Source organism: Dermacentor variabilis, chromosome 3 (genome assembly GCF_050947875.1).
Source record: "Dermacentor variabilis isolate Ectoservices chromosome 3, ASM5094787v1, whole genome shotgun sequence".
Classification (NCBI taxonomy): domain Eukaryota; kingdom Metazoa; phylum Arthropoda; class Arachnida; order Ixodida; family Ixodidae; genus Dermacentor; species Dermacentor variabilis.
This window is the reverse complement of record NC_134570.1, coordinates 93,753,280-93,779,977: the sequence shown is the minus strand read 5'-3', so window position 1 is coordinate 93,779,977 and position 26,698 is coordinate 93,753,280. Positions and strand designations below refer to the sequence as shown.

General features: G+C 45.8%; 1 protein-coding gene across 2 annotated transcripts in view; it reads left to right on the top strand.

Moving 5' to 3' along the window:
* LOC142576057 (uncharacterized) overlaps positions 1–26,698 on the top strand; it is a 90,513-nt gene that overhangs the window by 17,620 nt on the left and 46,195 nt on the right. Inside the window, exons 10-12 of one of the 2 annotated variants that reach the window (XM_075685978.1) lie at positions 3,370–3,664; positions 4,599–4,720; positions 18,519–18,842. In XM_075685978.1, the coding sequence (XP_075542093.1) occupies positions 3,370–3,664; positions 4,599–4,720; positions 18,519–18,842 (741 nt within the window). The remainder of the gene's footprint in view (positions 1–3,369; positions 3,665–4,598; positions 4,721–18,518; positions 18,843–26,698) is intronic. The other variant, XM_075685979.1, reaches the window with a different exon arrangement.

Genomic DNA, 26,698 nt, shown 5'->3' with positions numbered 1-26,698 from the left:
TCGAACATTAGAAAATTTAATACAAGCGTTTATGCTTGCAAATTTTATGCAAAAAGCACAGTGTTGCACATGTTCAGGAGGCTAATCATATTACTTCAAGATAATCTTGCTAGCTATCAGTAACTTGGTTACCTATCAAACGAGATGCATATTATGCTCGCCGAATTATTATGCCATAGTAGGTCAGTCTGAATATTTTAAATTTGCAATAAAGATGTCGACCCTGGAGGGTCACATGTGGCAAAAAAAAAAAAAAAAATGACGCTCAAAAGGTAAAAGTGATGTGAGAGTACCATGGCATGGCAATGATGGCTTAATTCAGGGTGTAGATGTATGGCTAGACACGGCAGACCTTGTTTTGAGCTCTCAATTGCTGTTACAGCAGAAGGACACTGTGCCTTTGGGGTGTGCCCAACACAGAGCACCATGGTCCTGTAAAGTATACCTTGTCTAGTTCATTTGCCAGCTCTGCATTGATTGACTGTGACCTATTCTCAGGCTCAGAAACTCGCATCTACATTGTGGCCTGTGCACCATGCTTAGGGCTACGCTGCAACAAGCGATCCCAACTGCTCCCATCTGCGACATAGATGCAGTACCTAACTGTGGCTTACTTCTGGCCAATGACACCCTTATCTTTCTATCTTTCCTTGGTTTTAATCTTTCCGTCCCCTTTTCCCTTTCCCCAGTGTAGGGTAGCCAACTGGGCTCAGCCCTGGTTAACCTCCCTACCTTTCATTTATCATTTCCTCGCTCTCTATCTTTCTTTGAACACTGTAGTACGGTTAAACCTCGATATAACAAACTTCAATACAGTCGCCGACCATTTATTCGGACCTCACGGGGACTGCGGAAATGTCCGAATAAACAGGTGTCCGAAAAAGCAGACTAAGAAAAAAAATCCTTTATTTCCACGCACTTATTCGGGCTTGGCAGTAAGCCTGAAGAAATCGTGAATGCGCCGTTGCACGCTGTTCTGCTTACTCGCAATCAAATAAGCCTAAATCTCATAGAGGGTCGTACGGTCACTATAGGCGGCTGACAGCAGTCACTGCTTGTACACGCTCCGCATGCGACGGCAGCGTAGCACATAGTCCGTCATCTTCTGACTCGGAGTCATCGTCTGGCGGTGCAGCAGAAACCTGACGAATGATCCAGCCGTTGTCGAGTTCTGCGCATGTCAGTACAGCACTGTCAGCACCTGTGAAACTGTCAAATGAGATGGTGTCCGGAATCGCAATGCAACCACTGTGCAGGTCTCAGCAGAACAATTTTGGTGTCAGTAGGGAGCACATCGGAAGGCGACAAATGCTAGGCCTCCCGGCACCTGCTTGCCGGCATTCCTCAGTGTAGTCCGCGCGGGCAATGTCAGCGCCATTAGACACTTGACGCGATGTTTCCGTATGCCGCGTTGGATCACCGCAACCTCGCTACATCACACGAATGCAAACACCACCACGCCATCACGCTGACACCAGTCGCACAAATGAAAAATGCCTACTCATGCTACTCGTGCCTCGTGCTACTCGTGCCTACTTGTGCTACTCGTGCCTACTCACAGCGTCGTGCACGAAGAAAGAAATCAGCTGCTGGATTGTCTTGGCATGGCTTACTAAGCTGAGACCGGAACTGCTGTGACCACGAACCAGGCAGAAACGATGATGATGAGTGGGGATTTGCAGTAGCACCACTTCGTGGGGCAGCAAGGAGGCTCCGTTCAAAACAAAAATGGCATTCAGCAAGTCGAACTATGCACCAGTCAGAGTCAGTGCATGTTGCTCTCGATTGAGTTGGCTCAAGGAGTGTCCGAAAAATCAGACGAGAGGTTGCAAGGTGTCCGAACTTTCGGCAGTTCTTATACATTTTGGTCTATGGGGAGAATGGCGGTGCCTCGAAGCAGACCGAATAATCGAGCATGTCCAAATTTTTGGAGTCCGAAAAATCCGTCGGCGACTGTGTAACAAACATCAATATAACGAAATTCTTGATATAACAAATTATTTAACTTTTCATAACCTCTTGTCTATAGAATCTCAATATAGTGAAGTGTGTTTGCATGCGATTTCAGTATAACGAAATTTCACTTCTGCCACAAAGGAATGCCAAGACTTTAAATGGAAACTTCAGCGGACGGTCAAATGATTGAATTACGAGCGTCTGTTTACAAACGCACCTCTCAAATCTCATGCGGCCCGACAAGAGCGACTGCCGCAGTGGAGCTGCATCATGTTCCGTATAAAGTCCAAGTGTGATAAGATCCTATCGTGACCCGCGCACTTTGTGCTTTAGGTGCAAGTGGAAGTGTGCGAGCGTGAGACAAGAAAGATGGTGGCTTCGCGAGCGCCACCTTCCCGCCCGAGCAAAGGATAATGCGATGAAGCGCGTGCACAAGGAGCAAGCGTCGGGAGGGCAAGTTGGCGCTTAGCGATTCCTGGTGCGCATCTCAGCTATGGCTGCGCACGGCTGTAAGCGTGACTGAGGGCGTATGCAGCCCCACACCCTGCTTTAAAGGTAATCTGCCGCGTGTGCGAGGAGTGGCCGTGCCGAGACGGCATGGCCACGAGTTTCGGTGACTTGTTGGAACGAGAAGCAGATGAAGCATTCGCTCCCCGCTGCCGGTGCTTTTCCTGATAGCGTCGTCCCAGTGCAGGTGACACTATCAGCAGCGGGCGCGGAGTGCACACGAAAGCATGGCTCGCTTCATTTAATTTGTACTGCTGATGTGATATTGTCGACATGGCATGAAACCATATCATTCATCGCTGACTATGAAATTCATCAAGGTAAATTGTTTTCTAAATTAAATTTGCTTTTTCGACTGGCCAATAATTTGGAAAATTCTGCGGCCCCTTTCCTTGTTAGAAAAATCGATCGGCAACTGTACTTATTTGCATAAAAGGTCGAATTTCAATAAAGATCAATTTCAATATAACTAAGCAAATTGCCAATTTTACCTACTTCATTATATCGAGGTTTAACTGTACTACTAATCACACAGAAGTCTCACTTGACTTAGTGGCAGCTGGTAGGGTTCTCAGAGGCAGAAATGTCTGGCTGCAGCGAACAGTAAAACAGTGAGAAAAATATGAACAGAAAGGAAGATGTAAGACACACGCAACATCGCTCTTTCCATCTCCGTCGCCTTTTCCTGTAGTTGTCTTTTATTGAATGCGCAACTTGGTTCTTCAAAGCACAACACCTGTGTGCGCCTTATGTCTTCCTTCTTGTCCATGTCTTTTGCGCTGCTTTACTATTCCTAATGTTAAATGTTAAGCCAACTAACCCAAGCTTCCATTCTGAGAGAACCTGCCATGCACAAAATAATGCTTCACTGAGCACCTTTGTGAACTGTTTATAAATCAAATGCAGGCCCAGCTTCAACAGCAGCAGCAACAGCAGCAGCCTGTGCCTGCGGGGGGAGGAGAACCAGCACCTTCGAGTAGTGCTGGAAGCCAGAGTGTGCCCACTCCTCAGCAGCTACAGCAGCAGCTGCAGTGGCAGCAGATGCGTCAGGCTGAACTTCAGCGCAGGCAACAGCTCCTCCAGGAGCGACAGTTGCTTCAGCAGCAACAGCAGCAGCAGGCTCAGCAGCAAGGGCCTCAGCAACAGCAGCAACCACAACAACCTTACATGGTTCAGCGGCCGCCACCACCGCAGTATCCTGGTGAGGAACATGGTGTCATTGTTGGCCTCCTCTACCTTTACAGTATCCCAGTGAGGAGCATGATACCATTGGTGGCCAGTGCCTGTTGACTCCAATACCATCCCCATTGGCCCCCATAACAACTAGGGGTGTGGAAATAGTCGAATGTCACCGAATCAAATGGTGGACATTGAAATAATTTTATTCACTAATCGAATATCTACTATTTGAGTTTTCGAAACCAGTAGAACCTCGTTGATACGCTCTCGTTACGTACGTTTTCCCGGTGGCAATCGAGAACACACAAAAAAATGACCCAGTAGTGTTACGATAATTTTTTACCGGTTCATACATTCCCGGAAAACACAATTTTTCGACACCAATGTTCAGTACATCACCAAACTGGGATTGTATGATATGTTTAGCAGCCACTAGATCCCGTGTAAACAAGAAAACGTGCGACATGCACGCGCGATCGAAAATAGTATGTAGCTGCGTGCCGCAGCAGCTTCACTGCAATATTCGCCTGCCCGTCTCACATGAAAACGCCGGCACGCACTCAGTTTCTCATTTCGGTACCAGCAAATATTATTTGGGGTCGTCACACGTAGCATTCATAGCTGTCGCCGCCAGTCCTATTGCGATAAGCATCTTAACCTATCTGCTTCACAGCGCGTGGTGCCGCCGGAAGCGTAGCGCATGCTTTTAATAGGCGATAACAAAAACGCACTGCCGTTCCCTGCTGCAGACTGCAATTGTATATTTTCGGGCCGTTAGATGCCATGTGAAAAAGAAAAAACGCGAGGTGCACGCAATCAAGAGCAGTATGTAGCAGCCCGTCTCACATGAAAACGACGGTGTGCATTGTTTCTCATTCTGATACCAGCATTTATGTCAACACTGTTTCGTTGTAATGAGGCATATATCACTCTGTGCATCTGCCGTGCAATTGCAGGCGTTGGCATGCCAGGACCTCGAGATCAACTTGCAGCAGTGGGCGTTGCAAGGCCACCGCAGGCTGCACCTGGAATGGTGCAGTTCCAGCAGCAACAGCAACAGCCGCTAGTCCAGCAACAGGTCAGTGCTTGTTAATAGACTTTTTGCTTGCGTTTGTGTGGGGGCTGCGGTCATCACAAGAGCTGCATTGTTGCAACCTTGATCAATTTACACGTCTGTGTCTTGTTACTGTGGCTCATGTTGATTAAATGGATGGGTGAAATTATGCACGACTCCATGAAACCAGACTTTTTCAGTGTACTTGCAGCCCTTCGGTATGGAAACTTGCCGTCTGGACAATAAGCAGTTTTTGTATGATTGGAACATAGACTAGCGGAGGATGCATCTTGCTTGGGGAGTTCCGAGTGCCAGACACTTTCAACAAGGACCATGAGTTGAGGTCAAAGTGCTGGTCTTCTCTTTGGTTTCATGTTTTGCACTGCCGAGGTGCCGGGCCAGGTCCAGCCAGTATGTGTTTCCACAAATCGAATTGCCGATAATGGCAGACAACAATTCACTATGAGAATTGTAAACTGATAGCTCTCATAACAATTGGATAAATTGAAAAGATTTGCAGTTTATACATTCGTATAGTCATGTCTGGCTGCAGGCAGACAGAAGCTTAGCTGTACACAGGACAGATCTTGCACGACAGTTTCCATGGCACCAGTGTGCGGGACTGTTTCTTTGTGTTGTGGTTCTGGCTACTAGGTTCATGAGCGCTGACACACATTTGGAGCTCAGTGTGTCCTGTCATGTGTGGTGTGGGGATTAAGATAGCCCAAACATCAATACTGCCACTTGGTACTTGAAATAAAGGAAATGCTTGCCTGCAGGTAGGCTTGCACTTCTCTAGGAGAGTTCAGTGTCGTGCATTACTAAGCTTGTTGCATTCGGTGAATAAATACTGTCGCACTGGCTATGTCATCTGTGAATGTCAATTTTAGCATTTCATGGCAACACATAACTGTTAGGCGACTGTCCTGTAAAAACTGCTTTGCTTGTTTGCAGGTTGTGCACCATCTATGTAATTAGAATCATTCGAAATGCCTGGAGATTATTTCGTGGACACCTCGTCATTGGCCATCAGTCTAGCCTGTGTGCGTCATGTCGGAATTGGTCACTGATGAACCACTCGTACAGTAAAAGCTTGTTAATTCGAATTATGCGGGGATGCTACAAAAATTTGAATTATACAAAATTGGAACTAATGAAAGCCGGAGAGAAAAATCGCTTGGTTAAGGCACGTGCATAGTCCGACGTAGTGTCAGTGCGCGCATACGCACATGCTTAGTCACGTTGGCGAAAACAACAATGTCTCTAGTTCGATGCACTGGCGCAGCCAGCGTAACCGGACGTGGTGTGCCGAACATCGAGATGGTGCTTGCTCCATCTGCACGTTCGTCATACCGACTGTGCCAACCCACAATGCAAGGCATGGAGAAAAGACATGCCCACGCCGCTTCACCGACAATCACAGACAGCCAAGGACAGCCGTTCAAAGTGGAACGTGGGTTGGGAATCGTTCTGTGCACACTCCGAAGAGAGCAACCGACGGCGTGCGTGCGTGTTGAAGTACAGCATTTTGGCTGGCGCAGCACAAGCAGCATAGCGTGACTGGCCACAAGCAAAGCGTGCCGAAAATATGGGACTTTAAGTGTGCCTTTGCGCTGCTGACGCTTGCCGCAGGAACAAGAGCTGTGCTGTAAAATGCACTTGCGATACACATCACAACCTCCTGCGACCTTGGTCTCCGTTGTACTCTTGCAGCTGCGCCAGCTGCACGCTGCTCTGTGGCATCCAAACACGCATCCCAGCGATGCTTTCCACTTGAGTAACAGCCACGAATCCCAAAGGCGATGCTTTTTGGTACTTCAAGCGCCGATAAACATCACGGCCGCCATGTTTAGACATAACCTAGTGCTGCTTATCGACAGAACGCCTAGCAAAGAAAGAGCACAACCACTAAGATGTAACATGAAAAAAGGAGAAGAAAAAACACACACACACACACACAGCGCCGCATCTACATTTCTATCTTGAAGGTCTTGAGAGAGGGAGAGAAGTGACCCGCAACAGAGGCATTGGCCATGCCTGGCCAGGCACAAAAGCGTCTCTCTCCAGTCAGGCTTAAACAAAGGGCCACAGATGGAAAGAGCAACCCTGCGCGGCTCATGCGGCGATGCCAGCGTCCCCCAAAGTCTCCCCATCCACGGTGGCACGGAGTTTGAATTATTGGTGGCGATTCGGATTTCAGTGCAAATTAGCGGGATGCATTACATATTGCTTTCAATACAGTCTATGCTCGTTACAATGGACCTGCGTACAACAGACTTTCGGATATAACGGACCATATTTCAGCCTTAGTTTGCTCTACCTATTTAATTAATGCAACGAAGTTCGCTTTTAATGGACCGTGCTACAATGGACTATCGTCTACAGTGTACAAAAATTAGTGGCAATTTTTGTCGAAATCGGTCTATAAAACGGACTTTTGCCGTGTCAACACGAGTTGACAACTGACTTGCGAGGGTCAGCCGACGATCGCGACTCAATATTGCATATGCGAGCGAGAAAGGCGGGGCATATGCACCGTCTTCTTTCGCGCACGAGGCGCGGGGGGAGGCGAGGGAGGGGTCTACTCCGGTGGCTGCTGGTTACGGTGTGGCCGGCCGCGCATGCGCTATATCTTGGAAGCAATCTGCAATGTGGACAAACTGCGCGCCCGCACGGGAGCTGTATCTTGAAAGCGATTTGCGATGTGGAAAAAGTGTGCCCAGCGCCGCTAGCTTTGTATGAGCTGTGCTTTCGACGTTTAGTTCGCGTTGAAGTGAAAGACAGCAGGTAGGTCAATTCACTCCCGGCTTTTACCGCACTTCCTGACTTCGTTTTGACAGCAACCTTCCGCAGTCATCAAGCGACATGTGCGCATGTCTACCTGTGCATACGTGACACCGTGCTTGTTAATTCAGTTACTAAGCGAATGTTTACAACTTTATACGGCTGATAATACTACTATCATTACTTCGCATAGCTCTTTACTAATTAGATGTCGCAATGGATGCTTCACCTCTCGGGGGAACTGTAACTCTTTCTGTTTGTTGTTTACTTTGGACATTCATCACTAACTCTTTGCAATAACGTTGTTACACATTGCGACCAAAGTTTCAGAAGTGAGGAGCTTCGGATAAAACGGGCATTTTTTTTTTTGTCGGATTATCAGGGTTCGTTGTAACGAGAGTCGACTGTATATTGTTGGATGGACTGCGGCGGCTGCTCCGAATTATCCAAAATTTTGAATTAACGAGTTGTGAATTAACGAGCTATTTACTGTGCAAGCAAATAGCATAGCAGCAAGCTTCTCATGATGGTTTTCTGCCCGCAACTACGCCAGCCAGTAGAGAATTTTTGTAGAGGCCACACGGCGTAGGCTGTTAGGCCTAAATCAATGTTACTTTGTTGGGTCTCGGGCACCAAGTCAACACAGATCTACGCACAGCGGCTGCATGACACTCGCACAGCCAACAAACTGGCACGCTTGCGGCACACCGCATAGCGGCCTCTCATTTCAGACACCATTCATAAACGCACATCAGTCTCTTCTCATAGCTTCGAGCAACCTGTTGCAAGACTAGCTGTCGATTTACACGGCATGCGATGTGCCGTATGACAGCCTCTTGTTTCGGGCACCCTTTGTAGACACACAACAGTTGACATGGCAAGCACAGAAATATTATTTGACTAGTGTGCTGACTGCTCGGCTGCAGATGGAGTTGCACGGATCATGGAGTGGACGTGGGCAGAGCGTGGTGTGTTGCACAAACTTTCTGTTGCCCTCCTGATTTCAGAACCTGTCAATGGGTACCAATAGATGCCTATCCCAAGAGTGAAGAGCTGGTTGCTCTTCATTGTTGACGCCGACCACAGTTGACTGCCACTACACCAACAAAAGCCATGTGTAGAGCAATGACATCGAGTCACATGATGTCTGTCGTGCAGACTTACCTTTAATTAGCTGACAGAATTCGCCTGCAATAAACATAGGAAAACCTTTCTGTTTTCTGTAGGAAATCTGAAAATCGAAACTTCATAAACCAGTAGAAGATTGCCATGAAGCGCATTATGGCCCACTATTATACCAAAAGCTTAATTGGTATTCAAGACAGCACAATTTTACTGTTTCATCAGCTTTAGAGAGAGAAAAAAATGCTTTAATTATTCAATAGATATTCTGTTGATGAAAATGTATTTATTTTTCAGGCCTTCATATGAAAATTAAGCTGTATTCATACTTGATTCGTTACTGAGCTCTTTTTATTTTTTACTGTACAGTGGAATGTCGTTAATTCAAATCCACTTCATTCAAACAGCCACTGCAGTCATGTCAAAACGTTGTTTATTTTGATGCGTGAAAATGGCGGTAATTCTAACACGTAAGCGTTTACGACAGTTAATTCGGTCATGCCACGCCACTAACCACGCCCTCAGCAGCACACCGACTGATGCGGTGGCACTTTTGAACGGTAGTGCAGCAACGCGGCAGCTTCTGCTCCCGTCTCCCATTGCAAAAACCACATTTTTACCGCACCAAAGATTTGCACAGTTTAACAAGAAGTACATGTGAATTTGCCTTGTGGTGCAGCTTCACAGTAGTGAAAATTTTTGCCTAGAAGTGTGGCTTCTGGAACTTCTCGCTTAGCTCAGTGCACATGCGCGGCCATAATGCAACGCTGCACGTAATTCCTCCAGTCAGTGAGCTTCCTTCGTGTCGAACTCTGTTTAATTAGAACAAATTTTCAGGCCTCTTTGAGTTCGAATTATCAAGATTTCATCGTACAGTCGAACCCACTTATAATGATACTGGTTTTGACAACATCCCAGATTTAACAAGGAGCAGCTGATGCACAGTCAACTTTTGCATGTTTTCTTGGTAAAATAAATTGCTTACTGCAGTGCTTCCATGCATTGCACTTTTTTCTTTCTTTTCCTGGATTTCGCATCCTTTTTCTTTTTTGGCACAGACACCTAGTAGCCAAATTTAATTGTTATAAAGTAAAAGCTTGTTAATTTGAATTCTGCAGGGATGCTACGAGAATTTGGAATTATACAAAATTCTAACTAATGAAAGTCAGAGAAAAAAAGATCGCTCGGTTAAGGCACTTATATAGTCCAGCGGGGCGTGAACATGCACGCACATACGCTACATTACGTTGCCATGAACAACATTGTTTATACTTCGAAGCACTGGTGCAGCCAACGTAACCGGATGTGGCCAACACGGTCCGACGTGCTCGACGTCGAGACGGGTCTTGCTCCATTGGCGCGTTTGTCGTGCTGACTGGCGCAGAGAAAGGAAAAGTCGCAGTTTCGCCTGAAAAGCGATGCATCAATTGCGATAGCAAATTAGTGGATAGCTATATGAAGTAAGGATAGTAGTTTTACCAGCCGTGTAAACTTGTAAACATTCGCTTACTAATTAACAAGCACAGTGTCACGCGTGCGCAGGTAAACGTGAACACATCTCGCTCTATGATCGCGGAAACTCGCTGAAAAACACAGGAGTGAGGAATCGCGTCAGTAGCAGCGAGCAAATTGACTTTCGTACAGCTCTCGCTTCAACGCGAACGGAACGCAGAAAGCGCATCGCATACAAAGCTACCGGCACTATGCGCACTCTGCAAATATCATAGATCACATTGAAGATGAGGCCCACGTGGGTGCGCATTTTGGCCGAATCGCAAATCACTTTTAAGATACGGCGCCTGCACGGCCGCGGCGTAAGTAGCAGCCACCTCAACCGCAGGAGAACGTCCCTCGCCCCTTCACACCCTCCCTCTGCCTCAGCCTCGTGCCTCGTGCACCACAAGAAAGGGCGCGCATCCACCCTGCCTCCCTCGCTCGCGCACGTGTGATTGAGCCGTGTTCGCCGGCTCACCTTCACACGCTTTTGCTCGCACATACAGCATACGGCGTAAGGCGATGACTTTATCGCCCTTGAGCTTTATACAGAAGCACACGGGAGAGGAGCGACCTGCAACAGAGGCGTTGGCCATGCGTGGCCATGCACAAACACATCTCTCTCCACTCAGGCCTAAACAAAGGGCCGCAGATGGAAAAAGCAAAGCGGCGCGGCCCGCACAGCGACGCCTGTGACGCCATTGTGCTCCCGCGCACTAGCACTCTCCCCATCCACGATGGCGCGGAGTTCGAATTATCGGTGTGGATTTCAGTGTGAATTAGCGGGATGCGTTACATATTGCTTTCAGTACGTTGCTGGATGGACCGCAGGGGCTACTTTGAATTATCCGAAATTTCGAATCAACTAGTTGTGAATTAGCGAGCTTTTACTGTATCCAATAATGCAGCATGGGCATATTGTAGAAGGCGGTTTATTTTACCATAGAGCAGACACGAAAGTTCAGGGTGGGTCAACTGCTCATTGTTACATTCGAGTATTGTTAAAACTGGTAATGTTATTAAAGTTGGTTCAACTGTGCTTCTTTCTGTTTATAAAATGTTGGAATGTTTGTCCCCTCAGCTTTCGTACAGCCAGTTATAACAGGTATCAGTTATAACAATGGGGTTTTCTTGGCATTTGAATATTGTTATTACTGGGTTCGACTGTATATGTATGATATTCTATTCAATATCTACTGGTATTCAGTATTTGCACACCCCTAATTGTAACACATTATGGTAATAAGTGCCTTTAAAACATAATTGAGTCTTTTTCGCAACACTCTTCTCTTTAAGGCAGGTTCCTGCAACGTTTTCCATCCCTGGCAGACGCCTATTTCGACGGGGTGTCATAGGATTGGCTCGGTCCTTGAAACATGCTACACGGCGTAAGAAGGCATGTGAAGTGTGTGCAACATTGTACTAAATGAAAATTTTTAACAATGTGGTTAAACCTCGATACGGTCTACTTCTACTTCCATTAATTTGACCCTGACGGGACCGAATAAAATGTTCATATTATCTGGCGGATCGAATTAAGCGAGAGTCAGAACAGAAACCAGAACAGACTGCTGAGTTATTTAACAGTATTTGACTCTATTCCAGCACATGCCAGAACCGAATGTGCACCCATCTTTTTATGTTCAAAGCAGAAAACTAATGTCAAAATGACATCAGAGCTCCTAAGCAAATTAGAGAATGAATGCAAAGTTAACTTTTTAGCAAGAAAAACATAGCATGCCCCTGATTTTCACAATAAGAAAAATACAAAACCAGCGAACTTTACCTTCACAAAATGGTAATTTATTTACTTAATTTCTATCGTCATCACCCTCAGACAGCACTTTATTGTGGTCTCTGAAGAACCAAAAGGTGTCGTCCTCCGTACGGTCCATGACGCGTTAGATATTCTGCATTTATCATAAGTCTCCGCAACAATCACAAATGGTACATGGTATCCATTTGCCTTGACTAACCACTTCACTAGTTTGCCATGCGATGAATGCAATTCTCTGTGATGCAACGTGTTCCCGCAAGCTTAACGTGTAAAATAACTTATTGTTTGAATCTGCTGTCATAATTAAAATGAAAGCAGCGCGTCGTCCTCGTACTATGCGAGAACTCGTCTTGTTACCACCCTTGGCCCCAGTTTGGTCCCATAGAAAATTATGGCCGCCGGCCGGAATCTTAGGTCGGGACCAAATTTACTGAAAAATTTAATGAAACGGAGTTGAATTACCAAGAGTCTACTGTGTAAAATTAATAAAGAAACAAGTTCAGCAGAAGTGTTTGAAAGCAATGGCAAGGTTGTAGACGTGAAGGGGCGCCAACATCGCTAGGCCTCGGCACACCGCACACCGCGTTCGGCTCACGCCTGCCCATCAACTGCAGTCTGATTCAAGCTTGAGGAAGCAATTGATGACAACCACATGTACACTAAGAAAGCATTTACTATTACGCTTGCAACTAGCACTTCGAGCAGGCCAACTAGCTATAGTTCAGAGGGCTGAGCGATTCCTTGAAAAGAATGTGCTAAAAATAACGAGGTGTTTATGACTTACCAGCTGGGATACAGGCATTTGCAGTGTCTGGCAGAAACGTGGTTGGCTAACCACGTGCAGGAAAACTGGAGCAGTGGCAAAGACTTAACCTATGTGTCACTTGCCGAAGACCAAAGAGACTCGGCCGATCTCAACTAGAACTCGTGCAGCTCACCCGGTGGCGCCACCCCGTGCCCAGCCCGCGTGAGGGAGGTTCCCCTCTCTCTTCAGTCTGCTGGCAGCTGTCCACCCACCCAAATGTTCAAGCACTCACCTTGAGACACAAGGATTCCCGCAGGAGTTCTTATTGCACTGGAGCTCCTCATACGGTGCTCTAAGAACACATGGGCGTGACATGTTGGCATGACATAGCAGGGAAGACAGCTTGTGCTGCATGGCAGATACAGCGCCCCAGCAGTTATCAGGCGTCTCACAATGCTGGCGTGATGAGGCGCGTCACTATTGGCATTGCACCTTACTGGGCCTGCCAGATGAGACAGAAGAAAAAGCACCAGCGTTTGTAACTTGTGGAGTTTGCTGTCCATTCCACTCATGCCAGTATAATGCACATTAGTGCGGTATGCAGACAGCTGCACACCAGAAACGCTAGTGATTGTGTGCACAATGCTCGTTCTAGCAGCAGAAGGCATCATGCTACCCTGCAGCTTGGCTGCAGAGCCAGTTGAGCGGAGCGTAAGGGGGCTTCCACTTCGCTTCGTCGTTTTCTCAGCCAAACGCACTGTGTGTTTCTGGAAACCTTGTAACTTGCAAGGCGGAGACCACACATGTGCCATTGATACCATGACAGCACAGTGGCAGTGACAGTGCCTTGGGTGTACATATAACTGCTATCACCGTAAAATTGGCACTTTATTTATTTACATCAAAATTTAATTCCAGTGAAATGCTGTGTACTCTTGTGTAAGCTCTGCACCATTTCACGAATAATTATTCAAGAAATTATCCATAGACGGGCTGCTCTTGCCTTTACCCAAACCTTGTTACGCACGGCTGGACAGCACGCATTTTGCTGTCTCCACGTCATATCGACACAGTGCATAAAGGCATGTCAGTGTTCTCTTCAGTTGTCTTGGCAGTTTATGATCTGTTAGCCGAAAGCTCATTGGCTTTGGTGCTGGCACCACGAAATTCATTCACTGTCACACCACGGTTTGTCCTGCCGTACTTTCCGTACACATCACACACGCCGGGCAACAAGACTTTTCGTTGCTTCTGCACTGTCTAAAAAATACCCAGGTATTATGAATTGAAACATTCTATGGACATTTCATATGCAAATGTCAGTTTATTTTTATATCGCACAAACTCATGTGTGGCACCAAGTCCGAGAACTGCTTCAACTTTGAACGGCACGGTATCAGCAGCGCAGTGCAAACAGGCTGCAGTTTATTGTTTGTCGATTAAGCATTGGGTTGATCATGAAATTCATATCCCTCGTGGCCCATTTGAGCCTGCCCAGTGAAGGCTACGGGTCGATGGAAGCTTGGGCAGTATCGTTATGTTTTTGTGGCAGGTATTATGTGTTCATAAACCGAGATGCAGTGTTATAAACACAGCTATTCATTACCTGTCATGGTTGGCTTGTACATAATGGAAGTACGCAGGTGTTCGGAGCAGCCTGGCAGTTAAAGAATACAAGCACCTTCACACGTTAGTGTTGGCGATCCGAGATCTAGCATTGCTGTGGAAGAGAACAGAAGAGCACAGCACACTCTTTATTACAACATGCTGCATGCAGAAGATGGAGTACCTAAACCAGCACAAAATATATTTGGTGAACAGTCCTAATTGGTCTCAGAGCTCTTGTTTCAATAGGCTGTGATGCAGTAAGAACAGAGAGTTTCAAAATTGGTGGCGACATACCATTGTTAAACATATACAGTTAAACAAATACAGTTAAATGTCAATATAACAAAGTCGATAAAGTCAGCACTTCCTTTTATAGAAGTTTCGTAATATTGAAATCCTACCTTATATGCAAATAAGTACAGTTGCCAACCGACTTTTTTTTTCTTTTTTTGCATAGAAGGGGCTGTAATAATTTCCTAGTTACCGGACAAATTTCAATGACACAAAAAGAATTTGAGAGTTGGCTACCAAAGATACGGCAGTTCGAAGTGAAACCTGCGAAGCTTTCACGTCCACTCAGCTGCTGCGGCTGATAGTGTCGCCAGCAGTGGGACGACACTATCAGCAGGTGACTTTCCGCGCAGTCCAACCAATGTAGCATCAATACCTATCTGACTTCACAAAGAAAGGTTCACTTTAAAGTTGCCTGAAAGTGAAGCGACAGATGACAATTTGTTGTTCAAGGCTGCCACATTGGTTGCAAATATGTGGCATTGCGCATGCGTGTCGTGTCGTAGAAATTGAGCAAGATCCAGTCAGCGTCCAAAATTTTGGTAGTCGTTATTGTTTCTAGTATTAATTGTATCAGTAAAAAAGTTAGTTTCACCCAAAAGGTGAAGCATTGATAGTGACAGTAAAATAGACAGCTTCACGAAGTAAGGGTCGTGGTTTTATCAGACATATAAATTGCAGGAAACATTTGTGTGCTAATTAAATTGATAAGCATGGTGTCACACACGCACACACAAACATGAACAGATCGCACCCGATGATGACAAACGCTTTTGGCCACAACACTGGCATTATGAAAAGTGCAGACAAAGTGAAGAGAATGCTTCATCTGCCTCTCGCATTCCTCGTGTCTCCGAAACTCGTGATTATGCGAACTCCAGTAATAAATGTGTGGGAAGACAGCACACATAAAGCCACCAGCCATCTTGGCTCACCGAAATGCTTGGGCCCTCTGTAACGCATACTTTCTCTCGCACTCGCAACACAGGACACAATAGAATCTTATCACACCTGGACTTTATGCAGGACATGATGAGGAAATGGTCTGGCATTTAGTACTATAGTTACTCATGTTTATAATGAGCTACCCTGCTTCGGCGGCCGCTCGGCGATGCACGGTGTACGCAAGCGATCCCATATAATTTAACCACTTAACCACCTGTGTCTGCAGCTGTTTCCATTCACTGCCTCTGTATTGTTTCTCAGTGGCTATGAAACTTCGTTATATTGAAATCGTTAATACACTTAAAATGCATGGTGTTCTATGGACAGGAAGTTATAAAATGTTAACTACTTTGTTATATTGAGGTTTAACTGTATACTCGTCTTTGCAATTCATTCACATGTGCAACAAGGGGCATTTGCTGCTTGTGTACATTTATCAACCATTACCCACGCTGCACAATTCATTTTGGTGTTGTGATGATATTCTCCTGGGAACCTGTTTCGCTGGACCATTCTTCAACATTAAAGTGCCTGGCATGATCTACAGTTTTGTGTACGAAGGTTTCAGTGCACTTATTAAATCTGTGACGAGAATCATTTCAATGTTCTCTCTGGTATGGCAGCTCACATTAATTTTTAGTGCACATTTTTTTTTTTCTTTTTTTATTCGAAAGGTTGCCCTGTGCCATAACATGTTTATTGTGTGCATGTTCTATATATCGATTGGTAGTTCATTATGTCCAATGAAATCTAGCAAGGATCTACGGTGCAGAACATAGGATGGTAGTCAGTAGGGCTTGGGTGCAGCTCTACTGTTGACAGGTAGTGGCAACTTGATGAGTGCAAGGGGGCTATTCTGTGGTGAAATGGACAGTCCACTAGGTGGACTCTTGCAGAATAGCCCCCCAGTCCAGCACAATTCCACAAAAGGTGCAGTAGATTTGCGGAGGCAAAATTGACAGGTGGGCTAAAGGCAGGCCTACAGTCCGGAGCCCATAGACAGGTTGCAGCTGGCGTCTATGCAGCAACCGCACATATCCTTCTTAATGCAACCTCCTCGCGCCAGGAGAGACTGGGCGGGAGCTCTGATCCCAACGGAGTTATCAATGCTTGTGCGGAGCATTGAAGGACTTCATTTTTTTCATAGCCGTGTGAATGCGGGGATGTTGTGGGAAGAGTGGCAGTGGCTATATCACTGGAGGTTGCGGACCTGCTGCGTCTGCCTGGATGTGTCCTGGTGAAGATGAACGGGGTATCCAAACAATTCACACCATGCACGGGAATGTCAACACTTCACGATGCACTTCGTCAGCGAAAGGTGATGCGTTCAATATTGTGCGAAGGTCTTTCACTGCTCTGGTGTTTTCTTTTATAAAAGTGAAGCATTACCTGGGGGGGGGGGGGGGGGGTAAGCATTACAACTCAAGTACTTGGTTTGATGTTATGCCATACTGTTAAGGCAAACTGGTTCAGGGCAATATGTGTGTGGAGTTACAATCCAGGCCACATGTAGAATGGCACTCATTGTTTCAGCTATTTTGCATTTCACTTAGGTTGCTTACTTCCTTGGTCAAAATGGCGTAGTAGACATCATCTGTAACCGAAATTAGTGACCGGAGCCCTATGTTGGCTTGCATGTTTAGTGGTGCCCGAGGTTTGGACAGCTTAACCACAAATTTAATGGCTATTGCTGGCTAATTACAAAACACATAATGGCCCATAAAAGCTCGATATGGCGATCGCTATTACTGCACGGTAGAGTCACAAAAAAAAGGATTTGTTTTTATCCATTTCCTTGAAGTGCCAACATGTGGGAGAAGATTACGTTAACAAAGCCTCGTAGCTTAGCAGCAGAAATCGCGGATGACACTACAGGTTCAGTTGAGGATGCAGAGCTGGTTTAGAACACATTGTCTGTGCTGTCAGGACTTACAGATGTGTCAGCGGGACTACTAGTACTGCCAGCTGCTTCATTTACATGATAAAGCAGCATGTCTCACATTTAAAACATGTTAGCACTGGCTGGGCAAGTTGCCTCAGCATCATGTCTTTATTCACCAGTGCTCTTCATGCCGCATTACTTAGATAGGAGACCCAAGGCAACATCCAAGCACCATTCTATCTGTCATACAGCAAGTGTTCTACATCTCCGCCATGAGGCTGTTCATAATGCCATTGCATACATTGTGGAGATGACGGACATGCTTGCTTCCTTTCAAGGCATGCTATAAAGCACTACAACTTCAAGCACTACTCTGTTGGTCACAAAGAAAGTGTCCTATCTTTCACGTGGCGGAAGGCTTGCTATAAAGCATTTCAGTGTGGCCCTGCCCACATACTTGACATTTTGAGTGATCGCTACCACGTGCTAGGCACTGCCCATTTGTGCTTATCCTGGCCACGGTAAAAACAAGAGCTATGTCCTTATCTCAAACATTCGCTTCACATGAAGGTTTGCTCCTTTAGATCACACCACTGAGGCGTTCATTCAGTGTGGTAAAAATGTATTGTATGTAAAGATCATCAGTTCTACGCATTTTCACAATGCCAACACCCATTTGTCACCACATTTGACTGAGTGCCTCGTAATTTCATCTCTTTTGGCACCTCTAAAATTAATATGGTACGCAGAGCCTGTTGGGCAAGAAAACGCAGTGTCAGAGAAACAGTGTAACTGCTGCAATGGCACGGCAGTTACGCCTTTCTGCTAGTGAGCGGGAGGGGACATATTGGACTCCTGGCTGTGGCGGCTGTATTCTGAGTTTATGTACATACTCTAAGAACCCCAGGACATCATAGTTAGTCCCAGAACCCTTCAATACGGCGTCTATCACAGCCCAGCTGTTGCCTCGAGGCATTCAATCCCAGAGAGTAATTTAATTGTAAATGCATTGCACTGTGCAATTGTTTGTCTTTTCTGGGTGCAGTGTCTCTTGTGCAGTGTTGATACAGTGCAGTTATGCCTTGCACATTTGTCTCGGGCCAGCACCATCTGTGTCGTCATCAGACTCAGTCCTCACATTATGTCCCTTCCATCGCCATGTCTGCTCTGTCAGGTGCCTTTTGTGGGTGGTCCACAGCCCCCAGTGGGGTCTGCCGCAAACACAGCAGCAGCGGCTGCAGTAGCCGCGGCCACACTACAACAGCAGCAGCAACAGCAGGCTGCTGCAGCAGCAGCGGCAGCCGCAGCAGCAGCAGCAGGTCCCAACCCAGCACAAGTCACACCCAAGACCAAGACGGCACTGGCCAACCTGCTTAACACACGTCTCCAAGGTGTCGCCAGAGGGCCTGGAGACTTGGCTGCCGACGCCCTGGGTCACGGCGTCGTGCGGCTTCCCACCCCAGGCAACGAGGAACAGCAGCAGGCCCAGCACATTAGGGTTGGTGCATGATAGGACAGGCTGCAGCTGGGGCCGTGTCCTCTTGGACTGCTCGCAGAAGTTGGACAAGCTGCATGTTTGTCAACTGAGGATGCACCGTGATGCAAGTTGTTTTAGGGTTCCTGTTTAGATGTCATGGAACCCCTTGACCCACTTGCTGCAAGTCATTCACTGACCCTCTTGAATGTGAAGTGTTTTCTCTTAATGCAAGAGCATGCGTGATGAAGTCAAGTTTTGGCTGCAATGACTAAAAGCATGCTACGTCTACTGCTAGCAGATTCACGTTTTATGTATTTGACTTTTGACTTGTTTGTGATCAATAAGAGAGGCAGCATTGCATGCCAAAATGAGAAACTAACTTCAGTTTCATTTGAAGGCAATCAAGGTCTGAAGTCTGATTTAATATCAACACTGTTCCTTGTTTTGGTTTGATTTCAAGGTGAAGAGTACATCTTTGCACAGGTTGTCATGGAAACCTCATTCATGGACATTTCAAGAGACATTTGTCCATGGCAAACTTAAATTGCAAATGCTGTGAACAGCCTGGAATTGAGCACACAAGACATTCATTTTGTTTGTTAATTATTACATTAGTTCACCCTGCAGCATAGATGGAGTGAGGCTTCTTAAAGACAAAAGAGCAGCCCAACTGCTAAACGAAGTTTATAGGTTGTCTAAAATCGGGAAGTCCGGTGATCACTTAGTGTGGAGGCCTACAGGGCGAAGATGGCAGAGATGCACTTGTGGGAAGGCTTGGAATACGTCAACTGCAATTGGGAAGGCCCATGTCAACAACAGTGGCAGGACAAGGGTCGAAAGCCTTTGTGTAACTACAAGTCAATGTTGAAGCCGGCTTAATAGCTGCATTCACGCTAATGCAAAGGACCAAGAGCTCTCCGAGATGACTGAGATCTGCTGTGGATGTCAGAATGGTGCAGAACTGCTTCTATGAAGCACTGAACAATATTTTTGCAGGTGACTAAGGTGCTTGTCTCCAGAAGTTTAGTTTTCTTGCTCTGTGGGCTCTTTTCCTAGCTTATAACTCAGGCTTGGCAGTCCTGTTGGTTTCATTTCTTTTCATGTTGCTAAAGATGCAAACCAAATTCTAACTATCGGTTAGAATTTGGTATGGCTTCCCAGAGGTCTTTAAGACCTCTGGGAAGCCATGAACCACGGTTTTTGGAACACTGGTTCAGGATGTATGCAGGAAAAGCCGACACATACACACTGACTCTCGACTTGTTATTTATGTGTTGCTTTGAATGATAACCTTAAGTAGAAAATTTTTGAGAACTTGTCCAAAAGTAGCTGTTTGCGTAACAAAACTATATCATTAAACTATGGCATATCATAAGAAGCCAACAAACACTGACGCCAAGGATACATAGGGGAAATTACTTGTGCTTAATAAATGAAATAAAGAAACAAATTAATGGAAATTAAAGTGGATGAAAAAACAACTTGCCGCAGGTGGGAACTGAACCCACAACCTTCGCATTTCGCGTGCGATGCTCTACCAATTGAGCTACCGCGGCACGGTTTCCCCATCAACTTTCTTGGGTATTTATGTGTTCTAGTAGAACCCTGGGAGTGTTAGCCAGCGCCACCACTCACAGACCTTGGCGACGGACGTGGAACGTCCTTTTTGCCGCAGGCATCATGAGAACGTGATCTTTTCGGGTGAAGGAAACTGGTCAATAAACCACATATGCTACCTGAAGGCATCAATGTTGCCGGATTCGAGACCCTCGTTATGTAATAAACGAGAAGAAAGGGGGTTAACCAAGGGGCCCGATTTTTATTAGTCATATCATAAGAAGCCAACAAACACTGACACCAAGGATACATAGGGGAAATTACTTGCGCTTAATAAATGAAATAAAGAAACGATAAATTAATGGAAATTAAAGCGGATGAAAAAACAACTTCCCCAGGTGGAAACCGAACCCACAACCTTCGCATTTCGCAAAATGCGAAGTTTGTGGGTTTCAACAACACTCTCAACACTCTCAACATACCCCAACAACACTCTCAAGCACTCTCAACACTCTCAAGCATACCTGCCAACTCTCCCAAATTTTTTGTAGAGTCTACGAATTTGCTTTCGATTTTATGAATGTTGCATATTCTGTTTGGCGAAAAGAGCTTTAAAGTTGTTAAAAGGCCAAGGTTGCAAAATATGTATATAAATATGAATTGTAATCGTACCTGCATCACTCTTTTGTGGGTGCGTGAGACACCATATGCTAGAAGGGCATCTGAAGCTTGAAGTTTATTAAGACGAGTTCCTAGGCCATGTCAGCAACAGCAGATTCGTTGAAAAAGTCATTGTACGAAAAAAAAACTGTGTTGCTTGTGGGTCTCTACTGTTCCAAGTTTGGTGCTACTTATATGCTGCGTCTAAATGTAAGTCATTGTTGATTAATTAATAATATCTCCATTTGTAGAAGAGATGGCTCTTAGCCTGCATAAGGTATAGTGTGCACATATCGCATGGAAAACTTTTGCCAAACACATGCCATACACTGCTTACCCCCCTCTCACGTCTGGGGACCTTTTACAAGCTTTAAATTTCACGGTGTGGCAGGTATGCTCAAAGAATGAACGTTAAGCCAAGCTAGATAGATAATGCCTGTAATAGGAGGTGAGCATAGAGGCTTGGCATGCCAGATAAGCTACTCGACATTTGAGTAAAAAGCAAGGGTGAGATTGTGCAAGCATTTCGTTTCCCAAATGTTCGCTTGTCCTCTCATGATTTGCCAGGCACCACACTCCCGCCCCATTGCACCGACGTGCAGTGACGAAAACGTGTCACTTGGCGAACCAGAAGAGGGCAAGTGAACATTATGAAAGCAAAATGCTTGTGCGATTTCGTTCCAGGTGACTGTGCCACATTTATTATTTCCAAGCAACTTGCTTATGTTACAGATTACAGCAACAACTGACCGCCATGGCCAGTTGTTTGTTAACTAGAAGAAGAAAAACTGCATTGCATTTGAAAGTGAAAAGAACAACTTGATCAATAGGTTTCATGGGCATGTGTCTTTCATATATTACCTATGGGCCCTGCCGTACAGCTGTATTGCAGTATTTATGAGGTGCAGACAAAACTCTTATCATTCCTTGTCACTTTGCATTTGTTCTGCCAGACGCTGCATTGGCGAGGAATGTCATTTGCACATGCAATTTGCATGAACACTGCATGATATTGTCAGCCTTACTTGTGAAGGCAGAGTGGCACAGCTACATGTTCCCTGCCCTGGTTGATGCCATGTTGAACTAAAGATTTGGCAGAGTCTAGTGTCGCTATATCCTTTTTCTTTGCCCCCCCCCCCCCCTTTTTTATTTATTTATTTATTTTTGCTTGAAATTGTCTCACGAGAGGTTTTATGCATTACTTGAGAACCTTCCTGACTTGCATGCTGCATGAGACAATTCGCTCTCATTGTGGGAGCAGCGTGGCATAGCCACATCCTCTCTGCACTGGCATAATGTCGAACCGAACACCTGCTGCACTCTCGGAGCCTGAGTATCTTTGAACTGAACAGCATAAGAGTACAGCTCACTAACTTGCAGCACACAAAAGAAGCAGTGCTGTATGTACACACGTGCAGTCTTCGTAAAACGTATACGGGCTCCGTTGCCTGCGACTACAATGCACACTGCAATCTTGAAGAAGTTCCAGTGGCATACCAAAACTTCCAACACTCTGGGGAACGAAAAGCACTCTTGTACTTGCCATCCGGAGGTCTGGAGTGTCGGGAGTGCCACAGGTACCGCAGCACATAGCCAGCCAAACAACATATATGGTGAAGACACGGCATAGCCCTTATACTCGTCATGAAGTTTATACATACCATTCTGCACTGTATAAGCAGCACTCATGAAATGAAATGCGTCAATTTAGGGCTGAATAACACGTGTGCCTTTGTTTCCTATTTCTTGAGTTCATGTCACTTTCACTTTAGCATAATTTTTGCTCTTATGCTTAGGTCATAGTTCCTACCACCTTTAATGACCAGATGCATAGGGATGTGACATTGTGCTCTGAAGTAATTTCAATTGTTTGGTGTTGTACTTCAAAATTTCACTCTCGCATTTCATTCCGTGAGCATAGGACAGTCTATGCTTGTTACAAAGGACCTGCGTACAACAGGCTTTCGGATATAACGGACCATATTTCAGCATTAGTTTGTTCTACCTATTTTATTAATGCAACGAAGTTTGCTTTTAATGGACCGCGCTACAATGCACTATCGGCTACAGCGAACGAAATTAGCGGCAATTTTTTTTTCATGATCGGCCGTATAAAACAGACTTTGGCCGTGTCGACATGGTCTGACAACTGCCTTCCGAGGGTCAGCCGACGATCTGGACTCAATATCGCGCGCGTGAGCGTGAGGGAGGAAGGCAGGGCAGAAACGCGCCGTCTCCTTTCGCGCCTTTCGCGCGCGAGGCACGGGAAGGGGGAGGGGCTGGGCAAGAGAGAGAGAGAGCGGGTTATACTCCAACAGCTGCTGCTTGTGACGCGGCCACCGTATCTTGAAAGCGGTCTGCAATGTGGACAAAGTGTGCACCCGTGCGGGCGCCGTATCTTGAAAGCAATCTGCAATGTGGACAAAGTGCGCGCCCGCGTGGGCGCCATATATTGAAAGCGATCTGTGGTGTGGACAAAGTGCGCGCTGGCGCTGTATCTTGAAAGCAATCTGCCATGTGGACAAAGTTCATGCCCGTGCAGGCACCCTATCTTGAAAACGATCTGCAATGTGGACAAAGTGTGCGCCGGCGCCGTATTTTGAAAGCAATCTGCGACGTGGACAAAGTGCATGCCCGCACAGGCACCCTATCTTGAAAACGATCTGCAATGTGGACAAAGTTCACGCTGGCGCCGTATCTTGAAAGCAATCTGCGACGTGGACAAAGTGCATGCCCGCACAGGCACCCTATCTTGAAAACGATCTGCAATGTGGACAAAGTGTGCGCCAGCGCCGTATTTTGAAAGCAATCTGCGACGTGGACAAAGTGCATGCCTGTACAGGCACCCTATCTTGAAAACGATCTGCAATGTGGACAAAGTGCGCGCCGGCGCCGTATCTTGAAAGCAATTTGCGATGTGGACAAAGTGCATGCCCGCACAAGCACCCTATCTTGAAAGTGATCTGCAATGTGGACAAAGTGCGTGCTCGCGTGGGCGCCATATAATAAAAGCGATCTGTGATGTGGACAGAGCGTGCGCCAGTGCCGTATCTTGAAAGCAATCTGCGACGTGGACAAAGTGCATGCCCGCACAGGCACCCTATCTTGAAAGCGATCTGCAATGTGGAAAAAGTGCGCGCTGGCGCCGTATCTTGAAAGCAATCTGCGACGTGGACAAAGTGCATGCCCGCACAGGCACCCTATCTTGAAAACGATCTGCAGTGTAGACAAAGTGCGCGCCGACACCGTATCTTGAAAGCAATTTGCGACGTGGACAAAGTGCGCACCGGTATGGGCGCCGTATATTGAAAGTGATCTGCGATGTGGACAAAGTGCGCGCCGGCGCTGTATCTTGAAAGCAATCTGCGACATGGACAAAGTGCATGCCCGCACAGGCACCCTAACTTGAAAGCGATCTGCAATGTGGACAAAGTGCGCACCCGCGTGGTCGCCGTATATTGAAAGCGATCTGCGATATGGACAAAGTGCACACCGGCACCATATCTTGAAAGCGATATGCGATGTGGAGAAAGTGCATGCCCGCACGATCGCTGTATCTTGAAAGCAATCTGCGACATGGACAAAGTGCACGCCTGCGCCCGCGCCGTATCTTGAAAGCAATCTGCTATGTGGACAAAGTGCACGCCCGCACTGGTGCCGTATCTTAAATGCGATCTGCGATGTGGACAAAGTGCGCGGCCGCGCGGGCCTAATCTTCAAAACGACTTGCGATGTGGACAAAGTGCGCCCCATGCAGGTAGCTTCGTATCCGCTGTGCTTTCAATTTTTAGTTCACATTGAAGCGAGAGACAGCATGAAGGTCAATTCGCTCGCTGCTGCTGCCGTGCTTATCTTCCTTAATTTGCTACTGGAATCAACACTTCACCTTTTGGGCAAAACTGCAACTTTTTTGTTTGATTTTTTTTACTCTGGACATTCGTCACTTTATCTTTCCAATAAAGTTGTTAGACATCACGACGACGCTTCGCAAGTGAGGCGTTTCGGATATTATGTACTTCGGATAAAACGGACATTTTTTTTTTTATTATTATCAGGGTTCGTTGTAACGAGAGTTGACTGTAGTATGTGCATGTCTCTGTGCTGTTTTCATGTACTGCAAGTTAGTGGGTTAGGAACAAAATTGGCCTCACAGTCTATTCCTGTGATGAGTGTATTCATTTAGAGTATGATGTGCATGCGCTGTATGTGTACACGTTGCATGAAGTAGTCTGCCCTGGTTGTGGGTTCAGTGCTGTGTAGCTGCATGCTGCACGCAACGACACAACGCTAAACTGAGTGCACCTACTGGGTTTTTGTCATATGCTCACGCAATAAAGCACGTCAATTTAGGCCTAATCAATGCGAGCACTTTCGTTTCCGTTGTTTCCAGTTCATCTTACATCGGCATAGTTTTCGCTCTTATGCATAGATCTGAGTCTGTGCCACCTTTAGCAACCACATGCATGGCGCCCTTATATTGCACCCTCGAGTAAATACATTTATTCGGTGTTCTATATAAAATTTCCCTGATGCGTTTCATTCCATGAGCCGTGTGCATACTTGAAATGCATCGAACAACACTCGAGTGCTGCATGCCCCTTGTCCCTGTATAAGTGTCCCGCCGGGTGTTTCATTTATTGATTGGAAACGTTCATATGCACATTTGCAATGTGTGAAATTCTTTGCACGGTTCCAAAACAGAGTGCCACAGAGGCACCACTTCCTCTTTACCGCCTTGTTGAAGTGAACATCGGCCTTATTCTTACTTTAAAGTAATTCAAATGCATATCAGAATGCTCTTCTGTTACTGACCCTTTTTTTTTTCGTTTTGCTTGCACTTGTTTCACCGGTTGTGTTATGCATTGATTGGGCATCTCATTGCATGTGCAATTTACACTTGTATTGCACGAAATAATTTGTACAGTTAAAGGGCACGTCGTCAAGGTGCAACCTTTTACGTGAGTGCATTGTTTCGCTGGAAGCCTACAGACATTAACCTAGTTGTAGTCAGCACTAATTACATTCTGCTGAGGAAAAAAATATAGTACAAATTGAGCACATCTGATCTCCGTGTTTTAGTTATTGTATTGCACAAATATGATCATATAATTGGAGATATTTTAAATTTATTTTACATAGTAATTCATGTTGTATGCTCATGTGCAGAACACAGCTGATTCAGATGTATTTTTGCAAGATGAGAGGAATTTATTGGAACATCTTTGCCATGTGAGAGCAAAAAAAGCTTTGCTAAGTTTGTTGGAGATCTTGCTCTTGACTATAGATCTTTTGATATAAACAGGTGCCCCTGTCGCATATTCAATGGAGTCTTCCAAACAAGAAAGGGAGGAAGTGTCAAAATTCTCGCTAGAATTGTGTCAACAGTTGTGTTTTTTGGTGTCCACTGTCTCCCGACTTCTGCATTAGGGATTTGGTCCTCTCTCAGGTTTTGTCAAGTATAAGGTCTGCTTACCTGGATGAAAGACATAGGTCAGGGTGTTGATTATGCAAGGCATGCACAAATATGAATGAGAAGAGATCAGAAATCATCTGAATACATGTTTGGAAATTAGTTCTGAATACATGTTTGGAAATAAGTTATGCTCACATTAAGAAATATTAAGTTCAGAAGAGAAACGCTTAATGTTTCTCTTTTCAAA